Source organism: Macaca mulatta, chromosome 7 (genome assembly GCF_049350105.2).
Source record: "Macaca mulatta isolate MMU2019108-1 chromosome 7, T2T-MMU8v2.0, whole genome shotgun sequence".
Taxonomy (NCBI): domain Eukaryota; kingdom Metazoa; phylum Chordata; class Mammalia; order Primates; family Cercopithecidae; genus Macaca; species Macaca mulatta.
In genome coordinates this window covers 180383965-180403414 of record NC_133412.1, presented here as the reverse complement: position 1 = coordinate 180403414, position 19450 = coordinate 180383965, and the positions used below count along the sequence as shown (strand labels likewise).

The following is a 19450-nucleotide window of genomic DNA, read 5'->3' as shown; positions in this document are numbered from 1 at the left end:
TTTAAAATTCTGGAAAATGAAAACTGATGTAAAGTAATATAAAGAAGGTTAGTAGTTGCCTGGGAATATGTTGGTAGAAGGGAAGGAGAAAGGATAAGGAAATAGAAATAGGAAGTAGAAGGACAGAAAAGAAGTTGAGGGAATTTCACTTGTCCACCTTCTTTATCATGGTAATAGTTATGTAATGATGATCAATTTTACACTTTAAATATATCTATCATATATTGATTGATATAATCTATCAGTCAAATATTATAAAATTTATTATGTGGGGACAAGTTGAAAATTAGACAATGTGGGAGTGACAGAAAGATAGATACCAGTATTTTAAATGTCAGAGATACCTGAAAATTTACCTACCTGAACCCTAGTTCTCTCCATGGTTTAAGGTAAACAGGAGAGTGCAGCAAAATCACACATATTCTGATAAGGCAGTGGCTTCTGCAAACCACACTAGGCATGTCCAGCTCTGTCCTGGAGTTGGCTAAGGGAGGAGTCAGGGCCAGTGGTGAGAAGCGCAGGCCCAGATACCAGAACTCACTCATCCCAGACATGATCTCTTAGGTACATACGGAGCCCATCCATGTGTGGGTTTACTTTACATCTGTAAATAGAGAACATTGACTCCTACAGAACATAATTTACACACATAGGTGAATCTGAAATAAGGTGATCAGTGCAAAGTTTTTATCACAGCACAGTTTCATATTAAGCACACTTTCTCAAATCCCATTGTTGTCACCCATCTTCCTCAGGACACTTTCATCTGCTCTGGGCCCTGCCCTCTCCTCAGGTGTCTGGCCCCAGAGCTTGCTATATAGTAGTAGTTATGCAAATAGGGCCCTCCCCCTGCTGATGAAAACCAGCCAAACCCTGACCCTGCAGATGTGGGAGAGGAGCCCCAGCCCCGGGATTCCCAGGTGCTTCTGCTTGCTGATCAGGACTGCACAGAGCACTCACCATGGAGTTGGGGATGAGCTGGGTTTTCCTTCTTGCTATTTTAGAAGGTGATTGACGGAAAACTAGAGATATGGAGTGTGAATGGACATGAGTGAGATAAGCAACGGATTTGTGTGGCAGTTTCTGACCAGGGTGTCTCTGTGTTTGCAGGTGTCCAGTGTGAGGTGCAGCTGGTGGAGTCTGGGGGAGGCCTGGTCCAGCCTGGGGGGTCCCTGAGACTCTCCTGTGCAGCCTCTGGATTCACCTTCAGTAGCTACTGGATGTACTGGGTCCGCCAGGCTCCAGGGAAGGGGCTGGAGTGGGTCTCACGTATTAGTAGTGATGGGAGTAGCACAAGCTACGCAGACTCCGTGAAGGGCCGATTCACCATCTCCAGAGAGAACGCCAAGAACTCACTGTATCTGCAAATGAACAGTTTGAGAGCTGAAGACACAGCTGTGTATTACTGTACTACAGACACAGTGAGGGGAAGTCAGCGCGAGCCCAGACACAAACCTCGCTGCAGGGCATCTAAGACCACGAGGGGGTGTCCTGGGCCCTGTGAACTGGGCTGTTCTCTGTGGCAGGGGCTGGTGGTGCTAAAGGCTGACTTTCTCTCAGCATCTGGGGCTGCCTCATCATCAAGTTTCCTCAGAGAACCTTTCAGATTTACAATTCTGTACTCACACTTAATGTCTCTGAATGTGACACTTTTTCCCCCGATGTTTCTTTGCTTTTGTGACAAGAGGACACATTCTCACCACCACGGAAGCCTGAGTGTCACTTTGGGCACAGAAATGACCCTCCCTGGTCACCAGAATCAGAGTCCCAAGGAAGCCCAGGGGAACCTGGGGAGTGTTTTCCAATCAGACTCAGGGCAGATGTCTCCATGGGAATCTCTGACTGGAACAGGCTTTTGGATTCAGATTGGGACCAAGAGGGAGGTTCATCCATCCAGGGCCAGCGTCCTTAGAATCCTGACAGTTTTCACAGTGATCCCATCATCCTTTAAAACTGAACATTTGACTCAGAACTCACCCATTTGGCCCTTTCTCTGCTAATCAATTTTCCTTTTCTCTAGTTTTCATTCTTACACTTCCCTTTTCTCCTTTGTTCTTAAAATGGAGGGTGTGCGTCCTGTGGTCTAAACCGCAGGCCTCAGATACATTACCTGGAACTCAGGTGTGGCTCAGGTTGTGGCTCCTGAGGACCTGGCAGGCTGAGGGGTCTTTCTCATTCCCGGTTGCCTGGACGCCCCTGCTGTCCTCTATGCATGGACGCATTTGGGGAACGCAAGTGGACACTCCTAGTTGTTTCCTCAAATGGGACACTGATGTTGAGATGATCTTGTGCTTCTCACCCTGTCACAGAGCCCCCCCTCACCTGTGATTTTTGGGAGAGCTGAGGATGACTTTGTTGTGCTGTGAGCTCTGCGTGACAGCAATTGTGAGGTCTGGCTAGGCACAGCCAGAGCTGGTGGACCCGGCCATCAGGAAAGACAAGCTGGAATTCCTTGGAAGTCCTACAGCTGCTGTCCACCGTAGAGTTCCATTGTCTCCTCTTCTGCTAGGATTAAATCAAACCGAACAAGTTCATCTAGGACAATCTTCCTGACCTAGAGAAAAGTGATGACAGGCTTTAATAACACCTATATTATACCATCAGAGCAACACCTATATTAGTGTTTGATTGAATAACTGAGACTCTGTCCCAGTCAAGGTGACACACAAAATAGATTATTGCCAAGATTAATATTTTATATTGATTATTTTAATACTAACATTAATGCAATATTAATTTAATATAATTAATAGTTTGTATTTGACAATAGAATCAGACTCATGTTATAAATAATTTTGCTAAAATATGTGTATTATTATTCATCTTCTGAGCAGAAATCTCCAGTAGCCGATTAAGTTTGCATGCATTGGTCAAAGGAGGGCGTCCACCCTTTTGAGAGAAAATGCATGGAGGGTAAACGAGCCTGGGAAAGCTGATGGCATGTGATGGAAGCCTGTCCCTGAGTGAAGGAGAGAGGGAGGGAGGATTGGTTGGAACCTTCTTACATTTATGTGTTGTGCAAAGAAAAGTCCAGATTATCACTGAGTTTTGTGCAAGTCAAAGTTGCCCCTCAGGAAACCCGCATGACTCCCAGCAATGGCTCCACCTCAGATGAGTGCAGAGCTCACTCTGTTCCTAAGAATGGGGCACAGGATATGGGATTCAGCATGAGCCACATCATGGACGTCAGAGAGCAGCAGCCGGGTGCGTGATCCAAGCGCATTTTTCTGCCTGTATGTGGAGGGAGGAAGGCGCATTCTCAGAGCCAACATGCTGTAGATTTTTATACAGAATACACGTTTTCACATGATTGATTGGAAGGCATATGAAAAAATGTGCAGTCCACAAACAATTGTAATTTTCAAATTTGCCACAATTGCATTATGTCTTCATTCTGCGTCATGTCCTGGAACAGAGTTGCATTTTTCGTGGGTATTGTTTCACAGATTGAGAACATGAATTTCACACCTGCATTTTTCACTCATGTGCAGAGACCTTGAGTAGAGCATGTCTGGACCTTATCTACACTACCTCTCATGTCCCAAGGGAAAGAGTGGAGACTTGACTGACTGCACACTTTGTAGTAGGAGCGGCTCCTGCACACTCCTGCACACCTCAGAGCCTGCAGAGACCCCAAGTGAAGTTCTATTGAGCTGGGTGTCTTCCTATGTGGGGGAATTATGGGCTGCCCCACTCCTGGTGATTGCTTGTCAGCTCTAAAGACGGGTTCAGAATGAGGTCACCTGGTAGCCTTTCTCACTGCAGCTCCATTATATAAATTACCACCGTCAGATTCCAGGTAATAACACAAGTTCTATTTTTGTGACCTCATTTTCTTAACTTTTTTGTTCATAAGTTTGGTTATAGAAAATGTTACCACTTAGTTTCCTGATTCAAATCCGATAATTTGCTGAACTAATCAGGGTTTTTTTTTTTTTTTTTTTTTAATGTTCTCAGTGTTTGGGAAATACAAATGAACAGCCATGTATGGTTCACTGAGTGGACATAGTCAGTTAAGTACATTAGTAAAACACATGATTGCGGAATTATATAGTCAAACTACAATTAGATTTGCAGAAAATTGCCTCCAGTAATGTCTGAGAAGGGAGGGCCCCCAGCCGATCCCGTCTCTGGGCTTTGAGGAGGCTCCTACACAGGCGAGTTCACATGGGCGAGATCCAAGATGCAGCTCCCAGCCGTTGCTGTGCTATTTTCCAGGAACCAGACATACAACTTGGCATCTCAGAAGCAGATCCCCAAGACTTCCTTTATCTGGGCTTCACGGGCAGCACAGGACCAGCAGAAGATGCTCAGAACTCACCCAAGACAGAGGCACAGTGAAGAGCAGGTGCAGAGAGGAACCAGCCAGGGAGCCTCTGACCACCATCTAGGGTTGTCTATTTTCCTTCACAGCTTGGAGCCCTCAGGAGACCACCCACTATGTTGTTTATAACTCAGGTCCCCCTATCTTGAAGCAAAACACATAAATATGACTCTGCAGTTAGCTCCTTGAACCTGGGTCAATTTTTTCTGAGAATGCCAACTTAATCGTCAATATCATGGTCATTATGTCAAAATCAAGATGGATATTTAGTCAACAGGAAGACAGTTTGTCTCATGGTAGAAATGCTTATTCAATTAAAAATTACATTTTATGGAAAAGGTCTCTAAGTGAGGACTGGTCAAACAATAAAGTATTAGTGAAGTATCAGAAAAATAATGGCACCATTATCTTGGCATCCAATTAATCCATAAAGCTTATCAATATTCATGTTCTAAGTGATCTAGGACAAGTTATGGCAGTATTTAGGCTATAAAGAGACAGTACTTTACTTCTTAGATAGGAATGTCTTTTTTTTTTTTTTTTAGCATACTTTAAGTTCTGGGGTACATGCACAGAATGTGCAGGTTTGTTACACAGGTATACATATGCCTTGGTGGTTTGCTGCACCCATCAACCTGTCATCGACATTAGGTATTTCTCCTAATGCTATCCCTCCCCCCGTCCCCCACCCCCAAACAGGCCCCAGTGTGTGATGTTCCCCTCCCCGTGTCCATGTGTTCTCATTCCTTAACTCCCACTTATGAGTGAGAACATGCGGTGCTTGGTTTTCTGTTCTTGTGTTAATTTGCTGAGAATGATTCCAGCTTCATCAATGTCCCTGCAAAGGGCATGAACAGGAAATTCCTTCTAAATGAACTGTGTTTTGACAAACATTGTCCAGTGACTCTTCCTAAATGAGGTTTCTACATGATCTGTTTTTCTTTTCCAAAAACAAATCACTCAAGTTTCTCATTATCTCCTGAGTGAGAAATATTTTCCCCAAACACAACCTCAGTCTAGGTAGATACCTTCGTGAATGAGCCTTCACTCTCAGACAGGCACACACTGTCCCTGTGTGGACTCTTCTCTCAGGCAGGCACACAGATCCCCACATGGTTAGGATCATTTACTGGGACTCTGCCCCACGGGGATCTCTGTTATCACTGGGGCAGGTTAACATCTCAATCCTCATCCGCACTGTGACCTTTGATGTCTGTGGCCTGCCACACCCTCTGTCTGTCCCTCAGTGTCCTGAATGGTGAAGCAGCCCACCCAAGGGGTGGAGGAAGATCCCATATTTTCCTGGGAAGGAGACAGAATGCCAGTCACAGAGATGGAAAGCCCTCACATCCCTCCTGGGTCAGGTTCTGGGCAGGGTCTCTGAAGGCACTCCTGGATCAGTGTCCTAAGATGTCTCCCTCTATTTCCATAGGACGAACCCAGAGAAAGACAAATAAGTTTTTCTATTAGGGCATTGTAGACCTTGTGCTTTCTTGTGTGACAGATATAGATATTCTGAATATTTTTAAAATTAAGTATCATATTAAGTCTATCAAATATGTAAATACATAAACTTCATAATGTATGTCTACAGGGATGTCTCCTGGAATTTGGAATTGAATATATATATACATTTTTTTTTTCAAAGATAAATCTTGGTGAACATTATAAAATTGACTCCAATATTTATGTTCAAGATGATCATTTCAAAAAAGGTTTAACAACAGAGACCAGATGTATCTTTCCACCAGAAATTACTGTAAAACACAGTAAAATGTCTTAAACATTATTTTAAGATGTGTGACATCAATTAACAGAGACAGTGATTGCTGGGAGGGGGAAAATATACAAAACAAGCCCTCTGGTGAATGCACAGTCTGATACTTTCTAACGAGAGTTCCCGGGCCACAGTGCTGAAGTGGAACCAGGTAGATCTGAAGTTGAGGAAAAGGAGCTGAGATCCCAGACAGGCCAGGAAGTGTGGAGACCACAGAATAGACAGTGGATAGCAGAACACTGTTCAGAGAGTGGGCCCCACAGACGGCAGGAGAGAGACCCAGCATTGGCAGAGTGCGGCTCAGTGTGAGGGAACCAGGGCAAGTTGTACACGAGAGACCCAGCATTGGCAGAGCGCGGCTCAGTGTGAGGGAACCAGGGCAAGTTGTACACGAGAACACACCCTACTACAGGGGGCTTTCCTTAAAATCTAAAATTACCCTAAATTTTAATCATATTCACTTATAAATTTTAAAATTTAAAGAAAGACACCATATTAAAGAAAGACAAAGAAAAGGTGGATTTGCAATATTAAAATATAAAAAGTGCATTTCTGAATAAATGATAACATGATGAGGGGGACAAGTTTATTACATCATGGCAAATGATTTAAGAGAAGAACATTCCAAATGCTTATGGCCCGAATGAGGAAGCTTCAATCACGAATATGAATAGAGTTATCTCATTACCAGAGTGATGTCATGAGAAACTTCAAGCTTTCCAAAGAGACAACCTAATCTGGTAAAAATTATAGAAACCCAACCTGTAATATCATGAAAATTATTCTAAGAACACACAGTAAATGACATCCATTGATTGACATAATGTGCTCCTACTGACTGAATGGTTATGACCCCCATAAGGCATATGTTGGAATCTCAACTCCAGTGTGATGGTGGTAGAGGTGGGGTCTTCATTCTCCTTTGAAAGTTTTGAGGCACCGTCTCCTGAGTGGAATTGGTGCCCTGATAAAATACCCCAGAGAGCTCCCTCTTTCCTTCCACCAGGTATGGTTATGGTAGGAAGGTGGCCATCTATAAATAAAGAATTGGGACATCACCAGATACGAATCTCTAAGGCATTTTGATCTTGAACTTCCCAGCCTTGAAAATTGGGACAAATACATTTCTTTTTTTTTTTTTTTTTTTTTTTTTTTGAGACGGAGTCTCGCTCTGTCCCCCTTGCTGGAGTGCAGTGGCCGGACCTCAGCTCACTGCAAGCTCCGCCTCCCGGGTTCCCGCCATTCTCCTGCCTCAGCCTCCCGAGTAGCTGGGACCACAGGCGCCCGCCACCTCGCCCGGCTAGTTTTTTGTATTTTTTTTTAGTAGAGACGGAGTTTCACCGTATTAGCCAGGATGATCTCGATCTCCTGACCTCGTGATCCGCCCGTCTCGGCCTCCCAAAGTGCTGGGATTACAGGCTTGAGCCACCGCGCCCGGCCTGGACAAATACATTTCTGTTACTTCTGGGCCACCCAGTCCATGGTATTCTCTCACAGCAGTTCAGTCTCAGCAAGTGCAGTGAGGACCCAGAATACTTGAGAGAAGAGCATTACCCTCTTCTTTACATCTCAGGATCACAGAAGCTTGACCCTGGGCTGGACTGACCAGAAGGTGGTGCTTCCCTCTCCCCCAGATCTCAATTGATATCATGGTGTCAGGTCTTTATGTTGGAGACTAAATTCCAGTCTGTGATTTGATGGATGCCTTTCTCCTCCCAGCCTCACTCATGAGACATAGTTTCCATGTCATGTATTACAGGCCAAGAACAGGTAGACCCTGATTATTCTCACCCCAGCTCCCTTGTAGGGCGGAGGTTCTGGGGAGCTTCCTGAGAGAAGCACAATGACATCATAGAAGTCCACCACTCCCATGCCCAGTTTTCTGTACTTAAAGCAGGAGTGTCCCTCTGATATACCCGAACCCTTTCTTCTGCACCAATGTGGAGACTGGCATGCTTTTCTAGTGATAGAGGCAGGGCATAAAAACAGTGAAACGAAGTTCTCTCTAAACGGCGCGACTTGATTTGCAGTTGAATGAGAATAATTTCAATGCTAAAGTTCATCTAAAATGTTAGTGGTTTTCATGGTAAGTAATTAATAGAAATCTGACAGCTCCAGGAGAGCAATATAGAAATCAATAGTCCACTCATTTTAACAGAGAGAATAAGAAAACCTATAATTTAAGAATTACCAGCTGGGCGCTGTGGCACTGCCTGCAGTTCAATTTACTTGGGAGTTTGAGGTGAGAGGATCATTTGAGCCCAGGGTTTCAAGTCCAGCCTAAAAACATAGTTAGACTCCATTTCTTGAATAAAATAAATAACATTTTGGGGTCAGAACAATCCTCAAAAATGGTCCCTAGAAAGAAGCCCAAATTTAATTGCACCAGATTGTTGAACGATTTATGTTACAAAACAGTGTCATCATGTCAGAAATGAGCACAGTGTAACATCCAGGTGTTATGTTAAGAGAAACAAACAGTCAAGTAGAACAATCAGGTAATTCGGCTGTCAAAGGCAACACTGCCAAATGACAGCGTTTCCGTGGAAATAGCGTTTCCTGTACATCCAGGACTGCACCTGTGAACGATGACATCATACCCTTCAGAGTGTCGAGGAAAAAGACATCACTCAAACAGACAAGCCAAGGGACTTCAGAAATATATAAGTGGAAATACAGTGTGCAAATACGTAAAAATGAAATTAGATGATGACTGCTAAATGAATATCAAGGCACAATCACATAATATGAAATAATATTTTCCTGAATGATAGGATCACTACCAATCTCCCCCAGGACACCCTCATCTACTCTGTGCACAGCCCTCTCCTGAGGCGTCCCACCCCCGAGGAGCTTGCTATATAGTAGGAGACATGCAAATAAGACCCCCCTTTTGGGTGATGAAAAGCAGCCCAGCCCTGACCCTGCAGCTCTGGGAGAGGAGACCCAGCCTTGGGATTCCCAGCCGTCTCCAGTTGGTGATCAGCACTGAACACAGGAGACTCACCATGGAGTTTGTACTGAGCTGGGTTTTCCTTGTTGCCATTTTAAAAGGTGATTCATGGAGAATTAGAGATGTGGAGTGTGAGGGGACATGAGTGAGAGGAACAGTGGATATGGGTGGCAGTTTCTGACCAGGGTGTCTCTGTGTTTGCAGGTGTCCAGTGTGAGGTGCAGCTGGTGGAGTCTGGGGGAGGCTTGGTCCAGCCTGGCGGGTCCCTGAGACTCTCCTGTGCAGCCTCTGGATTCACCTTCAGTAGTTCTGCTATGCACTGGGTCCGCCAGGCTTCTGGGAAAGGACTGGAGTGGGTTGGACGTATTAGAAGCAAATCTAACAATTACGAGACAGGATACGCTGCGTCGGTGAAAGGCAGGTTCACCATCTCCAGAGATGATTCAAAGAACACGGCGTATCTGCAAATGAACAGCCTGAAAACCGAGGACACGGCCGTGTATTACTGCACCACAGACACAGTGAGGCGAGATCAGTGTGAGCCCAGACGCAAACCCCCCTGCAGGGGCGCGCGGGGCCTCCAGGGGGCGCTCGGGACCCACTGAGGACGGACAGGTCCCAGGAGCAGGTGCAGGGGGAGGTTTCCTTTCTCAGCTGCCGGAGGCGGGTTTGTTTTTTCAGGACTCTGGAGCCATATAAGTTGTAATATTTTATTATGATTATTTGTCATTTTTAAATTGATATTGTGTTTTAGTAATTTTTACATTTATATGTAGGGATATTTTTAAAAAATACTTCAAGAAATAATTATTCCTAATAATTTGCACTTATTCTTCTAAAGTTTTGTTAACATCGGTTGATATCAGCAACTACATAGCCAAGCGACATGAATTTACACCTATAAACATATGTGTAAATACATGAAACTATGCATACATATGTAGTCATTTATATCTAACATTATATTTAAGATTATAAAATAATTAAATTAAATTAATTGAATTAAAAGAATTAAACTTAACGATGAACTAAATATAAATTAGAGTAATCCATAATTGATTTCAATCATTCTCTATGGTTTACATAAATCGATGTCTATCTGTAAGCTTAAATATTGTGTATTGGTCATTTTAAAACAGCCAAGAACAAATTTCAAATGTTCTTGTCACAAAAAAATGATAAGCATTTGAGGACTTGAGGTGATATATATGTCAATTAGCTCAATTTGATTATTCCATATTGCATTTATAAGTCATAACATAGCTTTGTACCCCACCAATATATGGGGAACAACGAAAATTTCTCAATTTCCAATGAAATTTTAATTATATATTTTTTAATCTGATGCCTTTCCTTGGATTAGGCATCTCATCAGGATTGCAGGGCTCAACATACTGTTGTAACTGATAAGCACAAAACAATTTCATTATGCTTTGCTTTAGTTTTTCAAGACAACATAATAATTTTAACAATAAACATATTACAACCTACTATACATGAGATGCTTCCTATGCCTCAAGGTTTCTGTTCAGGACTTTATATGTATTATATATTTTCAATTTTTTTTCTGACATGGAATGCCAACGCCTCTCTCTTACAGATTATTCTTTTAATTTATCCCTTAAAAATAATTTTCCCAAGTCCCACTCAAAACCAGGGTATCATTAGAACTTTGAGGTGTAAGAGTTGGACCAGCATTGAGAATACATTCAGTTTAGTTCACGTGCTCTCAAATATCCTTTTTTTCTTTAAAAATTGTTCTCAGTTGTAATACTACACAAAATATTAACAATTTATATGAATGACACAGGTTAAATATTGTATAAATCATTTAATGACATATGATTGGGAAAAACTACATGTTCCATCTGTCTTGACTATTTTTTCTTCTCTATGAAATGTATGCTAATTAATTGTTAAGTTTCTGGTGTTACCGTTATCTTTTCTTATTTCTGGGATTTAATTTTAGGAGGTATACTGAAATACATTTTATTAATTCATATAATAATGTTCATATTTTGGATAGGGCTTTAATATTCATTTTATTATTTACTGAATTTTAAACTATTCTACATTTTTTTTTGTTTTTAATGAGATAAAATTTACATATAAGAAAAAATGCATAGATCTGAAATGTGTCACTAGAGAGTTTCTGGCAAATGTGAATACCCTTGTCCCGAACGCCTAAGGCAGCCTGAAGAGCAAGTCCATCCCCCCAACATGCGTCTTCTTCCTGCCTGCAGTCAACACCTATATGGGGAAATGTTTTGATTTCTGACACTATAGACCCATTTTTTCTGTGTTCCCAACAAAAAGAAAACGTTTCAGATGATGAATATATTAATTATCCTTATCTGACCGCTACACACTGTTTCAAAATATTGCTATGTATCTCATGAATATTTACAGTCATTATTTGACTATTAAAATTATATTAGAAAACACAAAATTCATTGGAAGTAACATAAATGGAGGCTTTGGAATGGACCTGGAGATAACGGGAGGGTATGGAATACATTACAGGCCTAGCATTCAATGGCAAAAGGAGCTCCCATTGGCTTTTTGTATTTGTAGCACTGAGTAAATCTAATATTTATCAAAGCTTCCCTCTGCAATAGAGATCTGAGGTCTAGGGAGGTCCTGCAGATAGTCAGATATGCAGAGGGAAGAAGCGGGAGTAGAGGATTGCTGGCCCATTTAACAATAGCTGGAATGATAATTATGCATGTAGAGAAGCCAACATTGCTTTAAATAAGTTGCATCACTGAATGACATGCAAAAAAAAAAATCCAAGGGAAATCTTTAAATAAAATTGATAGTGAAACTATTTTGGGTGAAGAAATGTTCACTGAAGTTAAGTGAGCCATTAAAGCTGTTAAGAACTACAGTAACCACTGGATTGGATTCAGCTTTGTCTGAAATCAGGGTGATTATTACTGGCTCAGGCAGGGGTCAGAAATCAAGATGGATAGGTGGTACCAACCCAAAAAAGTCAGGGGCCAGAAAGATTCACAGCCGAATTTTTTCAGATGTACAAAGAAGTGTTGCTACCAATCCTAGTGTAACTATTTCCCAAAAATGAGGATGAAGGACTCCCCCTAAGTTATTCTGTGAGATCAGCATTATTCTGATAACAAAACCTAGCAGAGACTTAATTTAAAAAGAAAACTTTAGGCCAGTATACCTGATGCAAAAATGCTCAATGAAATACTCACGAACTAAACACAGCAGCACATCAAAAAGCCTAATCTACCAACACTTTGTTCCTGGGATGCAAAGTTGGTTCAATATATGCAAATCAGTAAATGTGGTTCATCACATAAACAGAATGAAAAACAAAAACCATGTTAACCATAGACACAGAAAATGTTTTGAATAAACTTTAGCATTCTTTCATATTAAAAACCATCAACTAGGCATGAAGGAACACACCTCAAAATAATTAAGGGTCATCTTCGACAAACTCACAGCCAACATTATACTGACTGGGCAAAAGCTGGAAGCATTTTCCCCTGAAAACTGGAACAAGAAAAGGACACCCACTCTAACCACTCCTGTTCATCATTGTCATGGAAGTCCTAGCCAGAGCATGCAGACAAGAGAAAGAAATAAAAAGCATCAAATCAGGAAGAGAGAGTGTCAAACTATCCCTGCAGATGAAATGATCATATTCCTGAGCCTGTAGTTTGGTGATTAACATTAATTTAGAAAACTTGTCAGTCATCATTGTTTAAATATTTCTTCTTAGCCTTTCTCTGTTTTTTTCTATTTCCCATTATGTGCATGTTTCTGACTGGGGTTTCTTCTTGTTTGCAGGTGTCCAGTGTGAAGTGCAGTTGGTGGAGTCTGGGGGAGGCTTGGTACAGCCTGGGGGGTCCCTGAGACTCTCCTGTGCAGCCTCTGGATTCACCTTCAGTGACCACTACATGGACTGGGTCCGCCAGGCTCCAGGGAAGGGGCTGGAGTGGGTCTCAAGTATTAGTGGTAGCAGTAGTAACACATACTACCCAGACTCTGTCAAGGGCCGATTCACCATCTCCAGAGACAACGCCAAGAACACGCTGTATCTGCAAATGAACAGCCCGAGAGCCGAGGACACAGCTGTCTATTACTGTGCGAGAGACACAGTGAGGGGAAGTCAGTGTGAGCCCAGACACAAACCTCCCTGCAGGAACGTTCAGGCAAAATCAGCGGCAGGGGGCGCTCAGGACCCACTGATCAGAGTCAACCCAGAGGCAGGTGCAATGGAGGCTGATTTCCTGTCAGGATGTGGGACCTCATCTTCTCCTCACGGTTTCTCTAGTGAACCTCTTGAAGTTTAGAATTCTGTGCTTCCTAATGTCATCTCCACATATTTTAAAAAATATTTTAATATGAGGACTTATTCTCACATGTACCAAATGCAGATTGATGTTTACGGAGATGAAACGGCCTAAATTATGGCCACCAAGATCAGAGTCCTGAGGAAACGCAGCGGTGCCTGGTGAGTCTTCTCCAATCAGACCCAGGACAGAAACCTCAGGGAGATTCCCTGACTAGAAGAGTCTTAATGGATTGTCTTCCATTTGTTTGTGTCCTCTTTTATTTCATTGAGCTGTGGTTTGTAGTTCTCCTTGAAGTGGTCCTTCACATTCCTTATAAGTTGGATTCCGAGGTATTTTTTTCTCTTTGAAGCTATTGTGAATGGGAGTTCATTCATGATTTGGTTCTCTGTTTGTCTGTTACTAGTGTATATAAGAATGTGTGTGATTTTTGCACATTGATTTTGTATCCTGAGACTTTGCTGAAGTTGCTTATCAGCGTAAGGAGATTTTGGGCTGAGACGATGGGGTTTTCTAAATACACAGTCATGTCTTCTGCAAACAGGGACAATTTGACTTCCTCTTTTCCTAATTGAATATCCTTTATTTATTTCTCCTGCCTGATTCACCTAGCCAGAACTTCCAACACTATGTTGAATAGGAGTGGTGAGAGAGGGCATCCCTGTCTTGTGCCAGTTTTCAAAGGGAATGCTTCCAGTTTTTGCCCATTCAGTATGATATTGACTGTGGGTTTGTCATAAATAGCTCTTATTATTTTGAGATACGTTCCATCAATACCGAATTTATTGAGAGTTTTTAGCATGAAGGGCTGTTGAATTTTGTCAAAGGCCTTTTCTGCATCTATTGAAATAATCACATGGTTTTTGTCTTTGGTTCTGTTTATATGCTGGATTACGTTTATTGATTTGCATATGTTGAACCGGCCTTGAAGACACAGCGAGGGGACGTCATTGTGAGCCCAGACACAAACCTCCCTGCAGGGGAGCTCAGGAAGAGCAGGGGACTCTCGAGACACCAGGGGGCCCTCAGGACACACATCAAGGCAGGTGCAATTGCGTGAAAAGGTGCTGCAGATGGGGTTTGGCATCACCATCATATTTCACCACTGGTCACCCACCACTGTGTCTATTCTCATGTACGTGATTCTTTGTAGCATTAGAAAATGGCATTTATAGAAATATATAACCATATGTAGGTGCATCGAGTCGTCCTCTCCACCTTATGTGGACATTTTCCATTAAGACCCTGAGTCCCTGTATTTATTTGAGCACCTCACAAATTACGGTCAGTTATGTAGGATCTCTAGCTCTTCCTTCTCCCTTCTCCTCTCCTTCTCTCTCACTCACAAACACACACACACAGAATTCTACAACTTCAGTGACCTGATGTGTTGAAATCAATTGATTAAAGTGCCGTTTTTCCAGCTTACCTGTTATTCATATTGTTGTAAGAATAAGAACCTTATGTTTCTCAACTGTGTACTTTCCTGAGATAATAACACTTTTTAAAATAATAACCACATACTGAAAGCAATCCAAATATCAATAAGCAGCTTAATTAGTAAACACATTGTAGTAAATTCATTCTCTGGAAAAACAGTCACTGTTACAATCAGGTACTGCTGACTACACTCAACAGCAAGGGTAAATTCACAAGTATGTATGGTGAATAAAATAAGACAAACAAATACAAGTACATACACACTATTACACTTTTATAAATTCTATGAAATTAAAAGTAGTCTAATCTTACATAAAGAAAACCAGTAGTTGACTCTGGACGTGGTGTGAGAAGTGGAGGTTGGGAAGCAGGAATTATAGGAAAACAAAAGGAAACATTGAACATAGTTGAGTTTTTTCTATGTTGAGAAATGTAATGGTTATGTCACTATTTGTCAAATTGTGCACATCATGGGAGGGCTACTATTTGCTAACTTCACCTCATTAAACTATTACAAATTTAAACACAGAATATGTAGAAAATCAGTTAGACAGAGATGAATAAAATACAGGAGAAATGAAAAAAGAAAATCACAGAACAGTGGCATAAGAACCTCACTCATCAGACTGGGCGCGGTGGTTCACGCCTGGTAATCCCAGCACTTTGGGAGGCTGAAATGGGCGGATTACGAGGTGAGGAGATCTAAACCATCCTGGGTAATGTGGTGAAACCCTGTCTCTACTAAAAAAAATAAAAAAAGAGCCAGGCCTGATGGCTGGCACCTGTAGTTCCAGCTACTCAGGAAGGTGAGGCAGGAGAATGGCGTGAACCTGGGAGGCAGAGCTTGCAATGAGCCGAGATCGTGCAACTGCACTCCACCCTGGGTGACAGAGCGAGACTCTGCCCAAAAAAAACAAAACAAAACAAAAAAAAACAAAAAAACAAAAAAACTTCACTCTTCAAATTTAAGAAATTTTAAATTTATCAACATAGAATTAAATATTTCATTAAATATATATGAGAAATCAAATATAGGTATGAATAAACCCTAAGTCTACCTATATTCTGAGGGAAACACTAGAATACAATAAAATAATGTCATGGTTTCATTACACAATGGGAATTAATCAAACCACACCAGGCATGTCCAGCTGTGTCCTGGAGTTGGTTCAGGGAGCAGGTGTATCCTGTGGTTAAGAGCCATGACACCAAGCTCACAACGTTTGTTCCAGTTGACACCATACAAAGGCCAAGAGATCACAACTAAAATGTAATGTGGATATCACATCTGTGGGTGTAGCACAGTCCCCAATATGTATATGGAAAGGTTAATTAACAATTGGGGTGTCTGCTGAGAGTAGAGCTGGTGTCTCAGCAATGTCCAAAATGGCTTGATCGAGCAAGAAAGGAGACTGGCTCGGGGTTGCTCTAGTGGTTTGGTGGTGGAGGCAGAGTGAGGGTTCTCTCTCACGGAAAGGAGTTTGTGGGGTTTGAATCTCCAAATGGCATCAAATGAGGGAGTTCCTGTGATTCATAGCTAGATTCACCTTGTGTGGGAAAGAAAAGAGATGATGGATCAATGAGCATTACATTATCAGCAGTTAGACATCAGAACAATAGTCTGATAACTTGTTCTATGTAGCACCTATAAAAATCATGATTAATAAAAAAGATCAGGGTCCAATATGGGTGGACAACAACCAGGTCTGCAAAAAAATGAGAAGACTGGTTATAAGAATAAGCAAAACATAATAAAAAAGGAGGAGGAAAATGAGGAGAATGAGGTGAAAGGCACGGGGCAGTGGATTATGCAAGAGTCCTGTTCCAATGTCTTTTGTGGAGACTTTTCACTACCTAAAATCATCCACCTACTCTGAATGTCTTAGATGAACTCTTTGCTCCAAAACATCACAAGGGTCAGAGGATTCCTGAGAATATTCAGTTTAATATCTACTATTTGAGTAGCCTTAAAATTGTGTAAAATTCTTAGTTATTATCATTATTATTAGAGATAGGCTCTCACTCTGTCACACAGGTTGGAGTTCAGTGGCACAATCACAGCTCACTGTAACCTTGAACTTCTGGCTCACACAATCCTTCTGTCTCAGCCTCCTGAGTATCTAGGACTAGAGGGGTGCACCACCAAACCCAGCTGATTTTTTCTAAAAAGTTCTTTCATAGAAATGGGGTCTCTCTATGTTGCCCAGGATGGTCTCGAACTCTTAGTCTCATGTGATTCCCCTGGTTTTACGCTTCAAAGCCGTGGAATTATAGGCATGAGCCACCACATCTGGTCTGAACTGATTCTTTAGTTGCAAATTATCAACCTAAAATTGACTCCCTGAATGTTTTCTGCAGTATTTCGGTTAACCGTGCCTGACAAGATTTATTCCAATATGTTTCAACAGCAGAAAGTTTTCCTGATGTTTCTTCCAGTAGATGTAATTTAATGGTTGAAAATCACAAAATACAGTTAAAAGATGACATAAAAAGGTAACCTTAAACTTTTGATGATTGGAGTCAGTATAATACAAAAATTACTTTCAATATTGTGTAACACATGCATGCAACAGGACAAAGGTGAGCAATGAGAGTAAAATTTCTAAATGTATGAACCTTCTAGCTCCCGAGTCATAGGGCAGTGACTGATGTGTCCTGAGGGAGGGACCATAATGCCATATGCTAGTGGGATAACTTTTGGCCAACAGAGTTTCCGTATTTTATTAAAGTTTTATGATCTTTTAATTTAAAGATGCCATTTTATCAACATATCCAGAATATTGTGAGTGGGATTGATTCTGTGTGATGTGAAAAACGCCAGTGCCTTCCATGTTTAGATAATGTTACACACCAGGTTAAGACTCAGTGTTTGGTGAAATGATGCACCATAACATTGTTCCAGGTTCCATAGTATTTTCTCTTATTTCTCTTTGTTTTCATTTGGTTTCAAATTTATATGTCAGTCTCTAGCATGTAGGAATTCCTTAAAAAGTGTCTTTTCTTGTGGTCCGTTTTGATGGAGCTTCCAGAAGATTCAAAAACTTCCTCTGCCTGCAGCACATTTTAGATTCTGTGCTACTGTAGAACATCTGTATTTAATCCTGGTCTTTGGCTAATTTACAATTTCTAATAAGTGCAATAACTTCTGCCTTCTCGGCTGATTTTGCATCAGGTAGAGGAATATATCCTAAATGAACATTTGTACTAGTAATAGAAATTGTTATTTAATCACCAACACTTTTATTATTTAAGTGCTATTCATTAAGAAACAAGTACATTCAAATGTTTTATTTAACTGACAATTTCTCAATTGGTGAAGGGCATTAGACTAAAGAGTCCATATCCCTAGGTCCATATTCTTTGGTCCATATTCCTAGGAAGGCCTTGTGACCCTGAGTCTGGGCGTGACCTTGTGAGTGTTCCTGACCCTCTTCCAGATGAGATGCTGGTCTGTGTGTTCTTGCCCCTTCCCCTGGGATAGAGTCCTCCTGTTTTCCCCAGGTGCTCCCTCCCACAGCTCTGGTGTTCTCCATCGGTATCATCACCGTCCACATCTGCCGCCCTGCCTTGCAGTTTAAGGTTCTGATTCCATAAGAATGACAGGGGAGCTGCTTCTCAATAGATCGTTGGTGGGGACCTCTGTTCCCATCTCAGTTCCTGAGGGGTTGAACCAGTGCCCCTATGATTCTGGTTTCAGTGGCTTGCTTCTGCAGAGTAAATAATTAGTTTGGTAGTGGCAATAAGGGAGTTGGGTCTGAATACATTTTAGAAGTGTGGGCTCTTGTTCTCTCCCAGACAGACACTTCAGGAAAAGATTTTTGTAACTGTCCTCTTTCTTGGGGAAAGGGATTCAAGAGGATAGGATAGCTCTTCAGTATGTGGTCCCTTAACATTTCATACTACAACATGCTTACCACACTCAGTTTCAAGCAATCCAACATATATTTGTATTTTTTTTTCTTGGAGTAGTCTATATTTTATATTCCAGACTCTACCTTGCTGGCTTACAAGCTCTACAAGAACTTGCTTTACCATAAACTTCAGATTTGTTTTTTCTTGTGAAATTTTAATTATCATAAGTATTAAAGACTATTTGCATAATTCCAACTTCTATGGTTATCTGTTATTGTTGATTCAATTGCAAAAAAAAAAGAAAAATATATTTCTTTTCTATTTACATTTCCAAGCAAAATAGCAGATTTTTTAGTAAGACCCAGAACAATAAAAATTAAATGTTGTTCAATAAAAACATTGTTGTTAAAAAAAATTTTTTTTAAGTTGTTCAAAAAAACAATAAAAAAATTAAATGCTTCATAGAAAACAAATTATGGTAAATTTGTTTGCTAGAATACTACCCAGCATTTATAACAAATAAATATCTGATATACCCAAATATAAGGCAAAAGGTCTAATTATTTGTGTTATGTAAAATAAGTCAAACAAATTAGAATACATACTGTTATTTCATTTTTATAAATTCTGATAAACAAAATGAATCTGCAGCAATTTTCCAGGGAAATGGTAGAAGAAAAAAAGGGAAAAGGAGGAAGAATATAGAAGAACAAAAAGAAATGTTGAGAATTTTCTTGTCCACCTTGACAACGGTAACAGTTGCATCATGTTCATCAATTGTA

The 19450-nt window shown here is 41.1% G+C and overlaps 1 protein-coding gene across 1 annotated transcript; it reads left to right on the top strand.

The window, feature by feature from the left end:
- The first annotated feature begins 786 nt into the window (after window positions 1-786).
- LOC144330489 (uncharacterized) lies at window positions 787-2293 on the top strand. Its single transcript, XM_077942160.1, has 2 exons — window positions 787-1007; window positions 1111-2293. The coding sequence occupies exons 1-2, from the start codon at window positions 962-964 to the stop codon at window positions 1998-2000; spliced, it is 936 nt and encodes a 311-aa protein (XP_077798286.1). The 5' UTR covers window positions 787-961; the 3' UTR covers window positions 2001-2293.
- Window positions 2294-19450: the final 17157 nt, after the last annotated feature.

Bases quoted from the DNA above. Each gene is read 5' to 3' on its own strand.
- LOC144330489 (XM_077942160.1), top strand. From the start codon at position 962: ATGGAGTTGGGGATGAGCTGGGTTTTCCTTCTTGCTATTTTAGAAG. The intron at 1,008-1,110 runs GTGATTGACGGA...CTGTGTTTGCAG, and splicing joins CCTTCTTGCTATTTTAGAAG to GTGTCCAGTGTGAGGTGCAG.